The 17,054-nt window shown below is 31.9% G+C and overlaps 1 protein-coding gene across 8 annotated transcripts in view; it reads right to left on the reverse strand.

Moving 5' to 3' along the window:
* Nucleotides 1-2,752: 2,752 nt before the first annotated feature.
* LOC148625354 (ATP-binding cassette sub-family C member 4-like) overlaps nucleotides 2,753-17,054 on the reverse strand; it is a 107,262-nt gene continuing 92,960 nt past the window's right edge. For all 8 annotated transcript variants that reach the window (XM_088568822.1, XM_088568827.1, XM_088568821.1 and 5 more), the window contains exons 14-24: nucleotides 16,726-16,929; nucleotides 16,086-16,261; nucleotides 14,874-15,148; nucleotides 14,102-14,332; nucleotides 13,172-13,402; nucleotides 12,233-12,333; nucleotides 11,629-11,826; nucleotides 10,926-11,171; nucleotides 10,413-10,585; nucleotides 9,850-9,955; nucleotides 2,753-8,311 (exon numbers count right to left, since the gene is read on the reverse strand). In XM_088568822.1, the coding sequence (XP_088424948.1) occupies nucleotides 7,778-8,311; nucleotides 9,850-9,955; nucleotides 10,413-10,585; nucleotides 10,926-11,171; nucleotides 11,629-11,826; nucleotides 12,233-12,333; nucleotides 13,172-13,402; nucleotides 14,102-14,332; nucleotides 14,874-15,148; nucleotides 16,086-16,261; nucleotides 16,726-16,929 (2,475 nt within the window). In that variant the 3' untranslated portion in view covers nucleotides 2,753-7,777. The remainder of the gene's footprint in view (nucleotides 8,312-9,849; nucleotides 9,956-10,412; nucleotides 10,586-10,925; nucleotides 11,172-11,628; nucleotides 11,827-12,232; nucleotides 12,334-13,171; nucleotides 13,403-14,101; nucleotides 14,333-14,873; nucleotides 15,149-16,085; nucleotides 16,262-16,725; nucleotides 16,930-17,054) is intronic.

Here is a 17,054-nt window from a genome sequence, read left to right on the forward strand (position 1 = left end):
TATATCATTATTTCAAATCTTTAATTAGGAAGTACTATTTGTTGAGCAATAATCTTTCGATCAGTACAAATAAAGCCTGGAGCTATAGTGTCAGTGTTTATTGGGTATTGTTCAGTTACTTGGTTGGTATTATACCTTTTTTTTACATAGGACTCCTTAGAAATGAATTTTATTGTGTGCTTTATGTATTTTGTTGTCAACAATTGCTATTGTGGGAGGTTGGAGTCCAAAAAACTAGTTCACCCTATGCATCATCATTTGATGCCTCTATCCAAAGTCAGGAACCTCTAGCATATATCAATTTTGTGTTAATTCATATTTTTTTAAAACAAGTTTAGGGTATAGTGTAATGCCCATATAATAAATTCAGGGAACAGTCCAAAGCAGACTCCTAGAGTGGGTCATTGAAGGCCCATAGCCAGTCTTTGGCAGGTTTTTCATTTGGTAAGTTTGTTGTATTTTTGACACATTCCCCTCTTCCACTTCCTCTTCTTATTTAAAAAGACATATTCATAGTATCGTTCTGAAGTGTTTCATGTTTCCTTTCAGTGGAAGCTGATAAAATAAATACGAAGTCATTCAGTAAACAGGAAGTAGATGAGAAAAGAACTTAAAAAGGGGACACACTGTACAAGTGATCATGAGAAAGCAAAATACCACACATCTAAGCATTCCCTTTAGTAGCAGATGAGAAGACTGTTATGGAAATTACCACTATGCAGCACCTAAAGAACTACAGTCAATCAGGAAGTAAATGAGTGGTGAACCTGAAAAGGGGAGACATGGTCCAAGTCAGCATGAGAAAACAATATACTAAATATCTAAGCATACCCTCCTATAGAAGCTGAGTAATCTGCTACAAAACAAGAGGCTCCAAGCAGCCTGAATCGCTCACCTGGTTGAATTTTGCCTTTCAAGGGCAATAAATTATAGAAGTTGTCCAACAATTTTGACTCAAGAAAACTTTGATAGGACTTATCATAAGGTTCATTTCAGCAAATGAAAGTCTAAATCTATCATAGTTTTCAAGATATTGGCTGAAAACTGTAAAAAAAAAAACCCCGTCATTTTCCTGTCAAGGGCAATAACTCTTATAAAGTGTCTGACAACTTTTATGCCTGAAGACTTTTGTAGTCCTAAAGATAAGGGTCGTTTCAGCTATAGAATGAATTTGGCTAAACCTAACAGTTTTGGAGATACATGAGAAAAACTACTGTCCGATCCCTATGTGCTATTTTTAGTAATGGCGGCCATGTTTTTCGACGGATCAAATATCCCCACATCAGTTCTATGCAGGATACCCCAAGGAACATTCATACCAAGTTTGGTTCCAATTGGTCAAGTAGTTTCAGAGGAGAACAGTTTTGAAAAATTGTAACGACGATGGACGACAATGGACGCCAAGTGATGGCAATAGCTCACATGGTCTTTGGCCAGGTGAGCTAAAAAGTGTAATGGATGGATCAACAAAGTGATTGCAATATAGCCCGAATCTAATGACTGAGGAATCATAATAGTTACAGGAGATTCATTCTAAGAAACAATTAATTTATACTGGGCTAGTGTCACCCCATTAATTGACTCCTAATTCCTCAATTTTTTGGTCACATTGTCTCCTTTCTATGGTGGTATTAGTGTAAAAAAAATAATGCAGGTCAATCAATTACTGGTACATTTGTAGAAACTAGGTTTTCATACGAAATCAATTATGAAAAAGAGAATGCATGCAACAGAGACCATGCAATAATTGGCCATGCAATAATCGGCGGTGTATAAAAAATCTGCACTTACTTACTTTAATCACCATGAAAACTGATTTATTAAACGGGTCATAGTTTACCTTTCCTCGTTTGTCTACCCCGGACTTGACTTTTTATGAGCAACACGGCGGGTGTTTCTAGAAAAACAGAGGACGCTTACCCTACCGGTGCACCTGGTCCATGTTTTTAGTGGAGTCCGAGTTGCTCATTTACTTTTGTTACTTTGTATGTATGATTTTAGTTACTTTATGTTCTTTGTTGTGTGTGTCTGTTTTCCATGTTTGGTCTTTGTCCCTGGATTACATTCTTTTGATTACCGCTATATATACTTCCTTTAATCAAGTTTCTATTCATTGTAAACATATAAAATCAAATCACCTGTCTAAACTGAACATAGTTAAAATTAAACAGGTTTTTTCCAGAATTCAGAAAGGTCTCTACCTCATTAGATTTGTTCTCCTTATTCTGGTTTACTTTCTAGTCATTAAGTGTGAGTATTTGTCTCTTGGACATTTTCTCCCATATTTCAAAGGGGTTTGTTTGTCTCGTTCTAGTTTATTTTCTTTACTGGAATTTTCTATGCAGAATGTATTGAAATCCGAAGACCTATCTGCATTTTATTGTTTAATTCAGGTATTTAAAAACACTGCATTACAATGCAAAATCTTCTCTTGATTGCTTTCTTAATTCCTTTTCAAATTACACTGCCATCAGGTAGAAATATATATTTGTCATTTATCATCAGTACTTTTACACAGAAATATGTTCTACTTTGAGTTCTGAACTTAATGCTCTGTAAATGACTTAGTTTCTATGCATTTGAATGGTAGATTGGGACACTTTTTGAGAAACCACTGAGTCATGTGACCAGACTTACATACCATAATAATTTATAAAGTTATAAAATATTCTAAATACTGATTCCAAAAAGACAAATGCTCTGTAGTTGCATTAGTTATGCTTAATTTCTAAGGCAAAAGAAAACAAATAAATAAATGTCTTGCTTTTATTACCAGCACTTTTAGCAGTAATCAATCAACATAATTAATCAAAATAAATGTATAACAATAAACAATAGATCATTTATATTTGTCAACCATTACCTGAAACACTAAAAAAAAAACTCTTATGACCAAATATGAAGATCCAGTATTTAGTAACAGACCAATTTCTTCTCGAGTTGGGTGGGGGGGATTTTATGTTGAACTAGAAAATTTATTTTGCCCTAGCAGGAAAATAATTTATTTTTTTCAACAGCAGCTCGATTTATAAGTTTTTATTTGAAAACTTACATTGATAAGAAATGGAAGGGTGGGATATTGTATACTAATTTTTTTTCTGTCCATGGCTAAGTAAAAAAATTTTTTGCTCAAATTTGGAATAATTTTTTTTCCCAAAATAATCCCGGGCCCCTGCTGTATACAAATTGGTCTGTGTCTAAATTCGCTAACAGCACACATGATGATGATATTAGGTGGTAGAATTGGTCTTCTCTTCCTGAGGAAGTTGAATGGAAAACATTACATCAGACAAAGACGCCAATCGATAGGCCAATCGTTGAACTAAAAATTTTTCTCTTGGAAGGGAATTGAGGTGTAATAGTAGTGTTTCCATTAAATGAAGATCATACCTAGTATACTGAGCATTTATTCATCTTACAAAATGGTACAGATATATATATCTTTAATGAACTGATAATGTTTAAAATGATGTTAAAACAGTATGTTTAAATAAATTCAAAAGAATTTATGACATAAAAAATTGTATGGTAATATAACAAACCTTAATTGACCTCTTTGATGGGGATATAATTGGCAAGGAAATGTTCTATAGAAATGTAATGGGAATTTCAGTTTTTCTAATATCACAAGAAAAAAGTTTGGTGACACCCAATTTTCTTTTTTAAATTTGAATTAAAAATTAAAAGAATGTCAGCAAAGTGTTCTTTATATAAATTTAGAAGAAATTCTTTCAACCATTTTTTTTTTTTATTTTGTGAAATAGTGAAATTAATAGAATCCATACAAAAATTGTCTTTCTTCAGGCTCAATTATCTTGAAATCAAGTTTGGTAACCTGTATTTTTTATATCAAAATTCTTTAGTTTGTTCATTCAATGTAATCTTCCAGAAAAACTAGAAAAACTTATCTACTAGAAATATTAGGTATGATTTACCTTAATGCCAAAACAAAAATATGGTTGGAACAAAGTATTCTTTTTTGTGTGAATTCTGAATAATTTTTGCCAACTTGTAATCCTCAGTACAAAAATTCCCAAACGTAAAGAAAAGGTTGGGAACAAGATCTCTCTCTCCACTCTGAATACTGGTTGTCTGAATGATGGCTGACAATCATGAATGAACATTAGTGTAATCAACAATATACATGTACCTGTATTTTCCATAAATTCAAAAAGCTAAATTATAATTACAAACCCTTAATCCACTTTATTTTTGTTTAAAGCATAACTACAAACAAATACCGACTATACAAACACTAATTTATTTTGTAACCACTCCTGTCATTAAAAAAAAACAACAAAAAACAAAAAACAACAACAACAACAATTTTTTACTATGTAAAAGTTTGTAGTCAAATCAACACCATGTTCAAATGCTATGTTTTATATTTTAAGTACCATTCGGTGTAAGAATCAGGCAATGGGTCTCAATTTGGTCTTTTTTTCCTCAAATATATTCAAAACATCTACAAAACAATTGAAAAGCTATTTAAATTTATCCTGAAGCATTTGTGACATATATATTTTTGACTGCTTATAGAGGGAAAAGGTGTGGAGAAAAAATTTTTCAATAGTGCATATCAACTAAATTTGACCTGTCAAGATCTTAAAAAGGCAAACTTTTTGAACACTTTTGTGGTTATTTCTGGAAGTTATGAGGTATAAATACTTGGGAAATGCAATACAATCTCTGCATTTTTTTTTCTTCATGACTGCCACATCTTATACGTTTTTTGCATGATTCTTAGACAGAGAAATATTTAATTGTGGTGTGAACAATTAGATTTCACAAAGTAGGTACCCACTATGTGTAACAGACAAAGTCAAGTAGCTACCAGACCTGCTTTCACTGTTGGTGATGCATGTTAACACGGTACCCATTTTAATACAGAGTCTAAGCATAATAAATGAAATACTATTACTGAAATAAGAAAACAGTAAACTGATTATGAAATCAAGCAAACAACCACTGAATGAACTCTAACATCAATGCTTTTAAAACAAAACATGATGCATATTAAAGGAAATATCCATGACCTTCTCTATGCAAGTTACTGTTTAGCTGCAAGATATATATATATAATAATAATAACATTTGAATTAAACTTTACACTCTTATTACCCATGATTTCAGTAAATGAAAATAACATTTCTCTTTTCATCAGATTTTTAAGTATATAGGGTATGTAAGTCTAGTCACGTGACTCTGTGCTTTCAAAAGAATGGGTCCTAGTCTACCATTCAAATGTGTGGAGATTCGTCATTAACATAGCATTGAGTTCAACATTAAAAGCTAAGTATCATTTTTTGGGTAAAAATACTGATTACAAATGACAATTATCAAGTTCTAAGAGATAAAAATGTTTAGAATAGCATAAAATAGAAGATTTTGCATTGTGAAGCAGTTTGAATTTCCTGGAAGTACACACTAAAATGCATATCGGTCCTCGGATTTCAATACGTTCTACACCGGAAATTCCGGAAGGGAAACTGAAACTAGAACAAGACTTACCAACCCTATTGTATACTTGTGAAAAACAAACTTTGTGACCCTAAGATTGGCTCAACCAATGAATCTAACGTAAAATGGTGATTACATCTGCACACATCAATTTTTAGGGTGCTCATTTAATGTGATCTGTTGGAATAAATCTGACCTTTTGGAGAATCTGTAAAATTGGACAGAATTTATTCGATTTCACTTCTTTATGATCAACTAAAATATGACAAAGAAGAATACAAATGACAAGGTGGTTCCCTCAAACTAAAGAGTGACTTATATACATAGACTAGAACCTAAAACTTTGGAAAACAATTAGGAAAAATAATCTGAAACCCTTTTAGATTTTGCAAAATGAGTTGGAAAATATATACTTTTAAATAATTAACCCCTACTAAAAAGGGGGAAAGGTAAAATTTCATTGTTTATGTTAATATTACTACCCCATACCATGAGTCATGTATACATGGCTTACCATCCTAGTAGGGAAGAGTTAAAATATATTTTGTAATTTTATTTCCTAAAGTAATTTCCAATAAACTTTCTTTACGATATCTAATTGCATTTCTCAAGTGTATACATCAACAAAGTGCATTCAAATACAACGTGAAACTGTAAACCAGTTTACTTTAGGGAGCAATTTTTTTTTTCTCATTCATCATGGAATACATTTTTAGATCCTATGTCACAGAATTAAATACCTAGGAAGTTAAAATACTATCTTGAAACATGAAAAATAAGTTGCTTTCCAGCTTTTAGGCAAATTTAAGTACTACAATGCACAGATGTGGCAAGATAAGCAATTGTTTTGTGAACTTCTTAATTCAAACTGAAAGCATAAAATGAATTTGTTATAAAAAAATATTTACATATATTTTTAAGTTTAGATAGTAAATATCCATCTAATTAAAACATGAAGTGTAATATATACAGCTTCAATGAAACCTGCAAAAATACATTTAGATTATATTCAGGTGACATAAAACCCTCAAATTGTAAATAAACAACAGGTAACATACTAATGCTTGAGAATGCTTTACAATTAAAATTTCTTTATTATGGTTGTATAAAAATTATTTAAAAATTTTTTAAAAAGTTTAACATAAAAATTTCATAGCAACATACTTTTTTCTTGTTATAAAATAAAGAAACATACAGATTTAAAAAAAGCATCTAAAAATGTAGAAATCTACCGCATACAATTGCTCATAGAACTTTTAATATTTTAATGGATGGACTTAAAATTAAAGAGAAAATATGCTAAGTTACTAAAAATCATCATGAATAAAAACAAAATAGATTATGATATTTCTCTGAAAATAACTTCCTTGATCAGATCAGCTGCCCACCCAACCTAAGTACATCACCAATATTAATAACAGATGTTTTTGATCTAGAAAATTCAGTTCAAAATATATTTGGTTAACAGCATTAAAATGTGTAGATAAAAAAATATTCTTTTTACCTTTCATATGAGGCAAAAAGTTTAATATGGTAGCAACATATCATTCATAAATATATGCAAATGAAAACTGAAGATAGAGAATAGATTGCTAAATTCTTTTAACAATAAATATTTTCTGTCCTAAAATAATTCATAACCCTGAAATTTCAAAATAATAAAAAAAAAAAGATATATTGATATTAAAATGCTTAATATAAACAATAGCAATTTCCGATTACGTATCCATTCTTATAAATGGCGTAAGTTTTCTAATAATAGATGTTAATTTCTGGTTAAATATAAGCACCAAACAACACCAGTTAGGGAAGTATCATGGCATCACATCAAACCTTAGGAAAAGGCCACTTAACCCATTGAAAAAAAAACCATTTAAAACATGAAAATTGTTTGTATTATATTCCCAGGTCAGCATCTGATCTTCCCGAACTTTAGATACATTTATTGTCTGTAAAATATAAATGACATAAGAATTCACATTTACAATGTATTTAGACAGACATTCTAAAATGTACAATGTCTTATTCACTGGCACTTCTTACTTCTTTTACCTGGGATGCCAACAAAAAGTAGTATTATTTTCTTTTTAATATCTTCAGGAGTAAAAATACCCGCTATTTTCCAAGAAACTAAGCCTGAAGTGTTTTAAGGAAGATGTACATAACTACCAGTAATAGAAAACTTCTATAGACAAGAATAATGGAAGGATTCATTTTATGAGACATGAAAATATTCATACAAAATAAAAAATTCTTATTAATACTGGTACTGAACAGCTATTTCTTCTCATTAAATTAACTAGCATTATCTTGGTTTTCATATAAGAAGTTGACTAGTTTCTTGGCTTTCACCACTTTCATTAGGGGCATTATTAACATTTTCACCTTGTGACCCATTATCATTTTGATTTTTATCTTCTAATAAGGCACTACTTTCACTTTCATTTTCAAAGGAATGTTGTCCATCAATAGCACCATCATCGTGAGATTGAGGCTTCTTGTCCTTGGTACAGGTCAAGTCAGTTGATGACCTCTTTTCTGAACTTTCAACCATCTTTTGTCCTTCTGATATGTCACCATTCACAATCACAGCACTACCGTTTCCTTCAGTTAAGGAACTTTTGACAAAACCATCTCTCTGACATAAAGTCTCATCAATGTCATCACCTGACTTTTCTGGTGAATTTTTTAACTCCTTACCAGAAGAAGTAAAAGATTTCTTGGCAATATCTAAAAGATGTTCTGTTTCAACAGGGCCAGTTTGCTGCACCATCTTGGTGAAGTAACCTTCCTCAATTTGAAGGAGTTGATATGGATGGTCAAATTCCATTATATTGCCTTCATTGAGCACCTTCAAAAAAAAAAAACATGGAAAATGGTAATTTTCTTCTCAAGGTTCCCTTTTGTAGTTCAACACCAGATATTGACACATGTAAGTGAATTTAGAGCAAAAAGTTAAACAAAGGGTAACTGACAAGTATTTGATCTACATAAAAGATTTTATTTGAATTTGTAATTATTTTGGATTTAAGAAAATAAGAAAAAAAAAAACTATTTATAAAACTTACCCCTACTAAGGGGGTTTATCACGGCATCATGACTAATGGGGGTTTGTAATTTTTCCTTGCCTTTTATTATCCAACTAACTTTACCCCTTAGCCATGACAGCTTGACCAACCCCCATAGCAAGGGTTACTTTTATCAATTATTTTTTTTGGTCATTTTCTAAATTCCAAAATAATTCCAGAATATATTAAGTTCTAGTTCACATAAAATTCAGACACTACCAAAGGTAAAGTGATTCATAGTGTAGAAAAACCCACCAAACAAACGATGCTTTTTCAGTCTATATATGCTATACTTTCACATAGCGATTAACATTAAGATCGGCAGTTTAAAGAAAATCATACATTTATTTCCCATTTAAATCAACCAAATCAAACTGAATCAAGAACGATAACTCTTGCAAAATGCCAATTTCATGTACAATCTATATAATGTTTATCTCAAAAGTGCAATAACCAAATAAAAACCCAAGACTGGTTATGTGATCAGTAACTGATTCTGAACAAAAAATAAAACTGACTTTGGTGGGTTTTTGACATGCATGATTCGCCTCCTGACCGATTTTTATAAAAAAAACTGCTATTTAACATGTTATTTACAATTTTTTTTCAGCTTTGAAGCACATTTTCAAATTCACTACTAACTAGCCCCTTAATTGTGTAATTCCTCCTTTTTTATGGATTTTCTATTGTTGACAGACTGGGTCACATGCAGCTGTCTTATATTTTCAAAATATCAATAAATAAGGTGTTATACAGAATGTTTGCTGTTGTATCAACATCACAGGAAATTTCTGTGTTTGCAACATTATGAGACAAATACAGTTACTGAAAAAAATGTCAGATCCTGTTTACTTATAGGACATATTGCCTGAGGAGGGCTTTGTGTTACGGAAAAGGAAGATTCATACAGTCATCTGTTGTATTCCTTAAATTTGTGAGATAAACTTCTCTTCTTAATAACTATGCTATCTTGTTCACTCAGAGAAAAAGACAACAATTTTGAAAATGTATCAATAAGGAGTTTAATTATTAATGGCACATAGAGTAATTCTAAAGGTGAGTGTTTGAAAGAATGTTTCAATGTTTCTTTATTTAGGAAAAAATGCTTAATGTTGAATGGGGTGTGCGAACAGATCACTGATAAGTAATTTTACTTGGTTATCTAGGATGATTTCTCTTTAATTACAGGCAAAGATGTAAATCAAAGGTTTTTTTTGTGTTTTATTTTCAAAAGAGGGTGTGATTGCACTCGTCACACCCCATGGCTACGGCCTTGGTGCAAGACGATTTTAAGAAAAGTGCTAATAGATAAAATACATACCAAAACCCTGTCAGAATCCATAATTGTGTGAAGTCTATGAGCTATTGTTAAGACAGTACAATGTCTAAACTTATCTCTTATGGTTTTCTGTATCAATGCATCAGTTCTGAAAGATAAATATTGACCAATCATTTAAAACAATCTTAGATCTTTTAGATATTCTATTAGGAAAAATTGCAAAATGTATGAGGGAAAATGCAAAAAAAAATCTAAATAAAAGTACAAAATCAGAGATCATGTAAATGTACTTTGTAACTTACTTACAAAATGGTATTGTAATATAATTTAATGCACAAAATAATTAAGTGCTTCCATTAAGAATCAGGCAGTGGATGAAACAAGAACAGAAACAAATAATAAATTTGACAGTGTCATTTAACTACCTGTACTTGAATAACTAGCCACCCCATGCTTCATTTTTTTCCAGAAAAATTTGATTAGATTCTAGGATTTTTTTTATGGCTTTAAGAGGAAATATATTGTCAGACTGTAAAAATGTCCACATTTATGTATCAGATTTGTTAAACAAAGACTGAAAATTAATATGAAACATATGAACTGACCTAGGATCTACATTGGCAGTGGCTTCATCTATCATTAGGATTTTATTTTTCCTAAGTATAGCTCTAGCCAGACATATGAGCTGCCTTTGCCCCACACTGAAGTTAATGCCTCCCTCTGACACCTCTGTCTCTAACTTACTGGGCAAATCTTCTATTGCTGGTTTTAATTGTACCTGAAAGAAGAGTTAAACAATTTTGCGTTCATTTATACCTGTTTTGTGGGAGTCTCCCACAGAAATCAAGAGGGTAAACAGGTAGGGTTCATTAGGAAGAAAGCTTTTGATAAAAAAATATGAGTGGAAACTATCAGCACTGAAAGACTTAATTTTCTTGATATCTTAGAACTTAGCCAGGTTTTTTCAAGACCAAAATGTCACTTAAATCCCAGAATTTAATTTTTTAACACCACAACACTAAAAGATAACTCAAATGAGTATCTTAAGTGACAAACAGACCTAATAAAAGGCAATCTTCAATAGATTCTTATGGGTTTATTATCAAATACCATCTTACCTCTTCTATGGCACCCCAAAGAGCAGGATCGTCATGATCACCAAATGGATCGAGATTTTTTCTCAATGGGCCAGTAAACAGAACTGGATCCTGAGGTATAATGGCAATCTTGTTTCTGAGATCATGTAGACCAATATCAAGGATATTGATATTATCAACAACAACTTCTCCCTGTGGTTCAACCATTCTAAACATCATAGCTATCAGTGAACTCTTCCCAGCACCTGTCCTGCCAACTATTCCAATCTAAAGAAATCAAATATAACATCAGTGATAACATTAGTCATGAATTAGCTTTAACTGGTTTTATCAAATGATGACATTTTTTCTTGGTCCTGATTATATGTTAAACCCACTTATTTTCCAGATTTAGGATATCTATATAATTTATTTTTCTGTTTTTAAAACCTCAAATATGGATTCTATCATAAGGTGTTTTTTTTTTGCAAAATTTGCAAATATAAGTTTGTTTCAATGATCTAATAAAATGCTTTGAAGTGTGCAGTTTGATGCAATTGCAGTGATTGGTTCCTGAACAATTGGGAAAGTATGGACACAACATAATAACTTGATAAAGTTCTCAACAAACAAATATCACATAAGTGATTTGGTGTGGCACAAAAGATATTGAAATTTGTCCATTAATAATGAATGTCAACTCATTATTTAAACATTCATTCATTTCATACCAAAACATGCTTACCTTCTCTTTGCTCTCAATACTAAACTTTAGATGTTTGAGAACCATAGGACCTGATTCAGAGTACTTTAGACACACATTTTCTCCCTTTATCTGTCCATTCTGTGGCCAGTCTGATGGTGGTTGGTGTTTTTTGTCAGATTTCAGTGGTGCTTCACTTGGCAGCTTGGAATACTGCAGTACCCTTTCTACTGATATCATCTGGAATGTTATTTATTTCTGACCAGAATTTGACATGTGTTGAAATACTGGTATTAATAAGTCACTTGGAAAACTTCCCAAGTACAAAATTTTTTTTATTGTAAAAAATAAAGTGTTCATAAGAAATAGAAGTTAAAACCAATTCTAAATTCCCATTAAGTTCCAAGATCAACTTCACACAAATTTGTAAGCTTAAAATTTATTGTAATTTTTTAAGGAACAATGACAGATAACACATGTATTGTGGCGTCAAAATTTATGAAAGACTTAGCACTAAAACCTTTGGTAATTCAACTGCAAACCAGCAATCCATAGACAGAATACTCTGTTAAAAGGCTGAATTTTCTTAAAATCAAGGTTGTAAAGCTCAAAAGAGAGTAAATCATAAAATAAAAGTTAAACCAACCTGGTTTTCTACCTCCGCACTTTGTCTCACAGCCCACTGGAACATCCCCATCAAGGTCATAGCATATGTCAAGGATAGTCCTACTCGCCCCGCATCCAGTGCTAAAAATAGACAATACAGGTCATAACATATGTGAAGGACAGTCCTACTCTCTAGTATTAAAATAGATCACATTGTTTACACTTTAATTCTAAGCCATACTTGAATATTTTCATCTTTCAAAAGATCTTTTACTACTTAAAATATTCAAACAAACCATGCTTTCTCAGTAATACAGACAATATAATGCTACAAATGGCACAGATTGATACAACCGCAGAGACTGAACCATGAACAGTTACTACAAGTATGGATATACCATTCAAAGTTGATACAGCTTTCAATTTAACAGGTTAATAACTTGACCAGATTTTAGATCCCTTGTTCCTAAATGGTTACTCAAGTTATCATAGAAAAATCAGAAAAATATTTGTTTGTGGCCCCTTTGAGGTAAGTTATTCTTATTTGGCAACATCCTAAAATTTAATCCCAGTCTTCCTTTGAAGGTATAGCACCTTGTAATATAATTTCAAAGAGATCCATTCACTAATAGTCATGTAATGGTCTGGACATTAGGAAAATGCATGTTTATTGGCCTTTAAAAATCAACTCAAACCATTGTAGTATAAAAAATTGTGAAACAATATCATAGACATCCATATGCTGTTACTGGAGTTTATATAGTTAATTCTATGAAATGCTTGGGTTTTGGCCACATTTTGGCCTCTTATTACAATAACCTCCAAATATATACCAATCTCCCTTTAGTAGTTTGGAACCTTGTTATAAAATTTTATAAATAACAACACAGATAACAACAACAGTGCCATACAATTATAGAACCACATTTTTTTGTGGTTGCATAAAAGGTCTATCTTCACAGACTATTTATTAACTTACAATCAGCCAAAGCTACACAAAGAAATGCCACAGCAGTGACAAACATAGCACACATCCAGTCAAGCCTGACTGCCAACCATCGACTAGTGGCCAGGAATAAGAACCAGGATTCTGTATGTAGATTCTGATGATTGTCAAACTCCTCTGTGAATTTATCCTGAACACCAAAAGCTCTGATGGTGTGTAAACCTTGTAGTGAGGCACTAAGATGGGAAAATACTGGACTTCTTGCTGTAATAGTTAAATGTTGACGAGTTAACCCTTTTTATTACATATAATGATACATTTGAAAACTGATTCGTTCAACATGTCATAGCTTTCCTTTCCTCTTTCATCTACCCCTGACTTGACTTTTTATGAGCAACTCGGCAGGTGTTTCTAGAAAAGCAAAGGATGCTTACCCTACCAGTGCACCTGATCCATGCTCCCAGTTTTTAGTGGAGTCCAAGTTGCTCATTTGCTTTTGTTACTTTGTATGTATGATTTTAGTTACTCTATGTTCTTTGTTGTGTATGTCGGTTTTCCATGTCTGGTCTTTGTCCCTGGATTACATTCTTTTGAGTATTGCTATAACCTTGGTTCCCTTGATTACTCTTTGTATATATTCAGTTAAAGTTAAAACTTGTTTGTTTTTATCAATTTATCTTATTGTCTTTTTAAATATTTCTACTAGACGATAATAACTTACTGATGTGTAAAAACATACTATACATTGTCCCAGTCCTTTCCATCAAAATTCTCAATGACTAGGCCGAATAATAGAGGACTGTATAGGATTCAACTAGCCCAAAACAAGAAATGTACACATCATTTCACTAGCCCGAACCAATTTTTACTAGCCACGGACTTTGGGTTAGTGGCTAAAGGCGAGCACTGCTGTCCAAAGGCAAATATAATTGTATTGTAGCCAACTGAAGATATGAAACTTACTGGTTCCCTCCAACCTTTTGATATGCCTAGAAGTTCTGATATAGTATCTCCGTACCAGTACAAACAGTATACCTATGGGTAATAAAGGTAAGAATATCCACGGTAATACAACACCGACCACAACTACTATACCAACAATTAGCAGGAAACACTGTATAAAGTCAAACATGGTAATAGGTAGCAAGTCATCCATGTGACCAGTGTCCTTTGAAAATCTGTTCAAAATACGACCTGAAATATTAAAGAAAAGATGTTGGGGAAAGGCTCATGAAATGATCATCTAAGTAATCATAATACATTGGTATAAAATGACAGTAGGCATTTAAGTCCATTCTTAGTGTATTACAATATTGGCATTTTAAAGATGTTTATCATGGACTGCTACATTTTGTTCCTTGAGCATTAATGCCAAAAACTTGGCAGAAACGTAATTGAGGACTAAGTGAAAACGATCTTATATATTCTTTGGTGAGTATGCATAAGTTAAAAAAAAATTTCAATTGTCATTAATTGTGATTTGTTTGGAAAAGAATGAACTCTGAGTTCTGAATGCAAATGTAATCACACATAAATGGAGGCTTCACCCCAAGATTTTTCCAACAATCTTTGATTACTTCCTTTTATCCACTATTTTAGACATTTAATTGATGAATTTCAGAGGTAGGCAAAAAATACCTTAATAAGTCAGAAACTTGTGATAAAATCATCACATTAGATTGATGAAATTATTATAACTTCTTACTTATTATTCATAATTGTATTATTTTCTTACCAACTGGATTTGTGTCAAAGAAACTGATTGGTGAACGTAGCAAGCTGTCAAACATCTTATTATGCATGTTCATGGAAGCATCAACAGCCACTTTAAAGAACATTAGTGCTCTAAGAAGACCAAACAAGAACACACCAGCAATGATCCCAGTGAAGATGTAGACATTTTCATGTGTATCAACAAATGGTATAGTAACATTAGTGATATTATGTCCCTGATCTCTCAACTCACTGTCCATTTGGATGGCTGCATGCTTACTTTCTTCTTGGTTAGACCTTCAAAACAGCAAATAAAACTGCAATGTTTACTATCGTATGAGTAACTAAACCTTAAATGCTAATAAACAAATTTATGGAACTCACTTGTCTACATTGTTGTGCTGAGTTTTCTAGTTTCGATCATGTGACCAGTGAGAATGCCAAAGACTTGTAGTCAATGGGTTATAACATGTTACAAGCATATTATTTTTCAGCAGCATCAGTTATACCAAATTTGCCATCTCTGCCGTATTTGTCGTGTTAAAGAACTAATGATGAAGTTCACATACTAGTACCCCCTTTTATATATGACACGAACCATCACTGTTAAAGAACTAATGATGAAGTTCACATACTAGTACCCCCTTTTATATAAGACACGAACTATCACTGTTAAAGAACTAATGATGAAGTTCACATACTAGTACCCCTTTTTATATATGCCATGAACTTTCACTGTTTAAGAACTAATGATGAAGTTCACATACTAGTACCCCCTTTTATATATGACACGAACTTTCATTGTTAAAGAATCAATCTACAGCAAAAGCAATCTTAACCTTTTTAGAGGAGTCATAGTTGCTTATTTAATTTGTGTCTTTGTACGAAATATTTTGATTATTTTATGTTAATTGTTGTGTGTGTCTATTTTCATGGAATATATTCATTTGATTACTATTTGAATCTTGATTCCCTTGATTTCTCTTATATTAAGATAAAAAAGCATCTTTAAATTTGAAAAAAACTATATTTACTTGAAAATAAACCAATTTACTATGAAAAAATATCCATATTAAGTATTAAAGTATTAATGCCAAATGAAAAATGTTGCTAACACTATTACACTGCTTATTCACAATTACAATGTGATCTGATAACATCTCTATACAAAACCAATAAAATCAATCTAAATTTACAATAAAGCTATCAAAAACAACATGCATAAAACACATACCATAAAGCTAGCCACCAGTCACTTGCCACATATAAACCTTGTGTTGCCAGATTTAGGAACAGCAAAATTAGAAACTTGAAAGGACCACAACCATTTTTGAGCCATTGAAAATAAACATTCCATCCAACATTTCCCTCTAATCTCTCCTCTTCTTCTGGTAGTTGAACTGGATCAGGCTATTGGACAGAAATGAAGTCTTGGCGAAACAAAACTCAACTTTGACATTTAGACATTTTTTTTTCCGTTCATTAACAACCTACCAATATTGCGATTACAATATATTTTCAACATGCAAGCTTTAGTGAGGATGTTAAAATCTTGATTTCACTCTAAAGAGTGACTGTAAGTTATGTGCATTCTTAATCACTGGCTTGGAATGAAAGAAGTCAATGCTTTAAATTGTTAATTAATCATAGAGGAGAAGAATTTGTGCCACTTCATTTTTTCCTCATGAAATCAGTTCATCCACATAAATGATTTGGGTTTATGGTATTGATTTCTTTAAAGTTTTAACGTACAATTTGAGATTAGTAGAGAAAAATAACAATATTTTTCTTAGAAGCTCAAACATGATCTGAGTTATTCTTCAGTCTCGGTAAACTACTCCAGAACAAATTATTTCTTAAATTGAAATTCTAACCTCAAACTCTGTGCCTATAGATGTCAGCGACATCATTGAACCTATTTTATTAGCTTCATTACGAGGGTGGGGCTTGTTGTCTGGGTTTTCATAAAAATCTGGTTCCTGATTTACTTCTTCTTCCTTGCCTCTCTTTAGTAATGATGAAAAGTCTACACCAGATGTGGACATCTCATCAAAAGTTCCCTGACCTAGACATTTACCCTAGAAAATAAGTTTTTTTTTAAAGTTATGATCAATCATATTTCCTATTATTGCATTTCATTGAAAAATATACAATGCATTTTAACTTTCATGTCAAATCATCAACTGTTACTGTAAATGTACGA

The sequence above is a fragment of the Perna viridis genome, chromosome 2, assembly GCF_037379345.1.
Source record: "Perna viridis isolate PV_CMFRI_1.1 ecotype Kerala chromosome 2, ASM3737934v1, whole genome shotgun sequence".
Classification (NCBI taxonomy): Eukaryota; Metazoa; Mollusca; class Bivalvia; order Mytilida; family Mytilidae; genus Perna; species Perna viridis.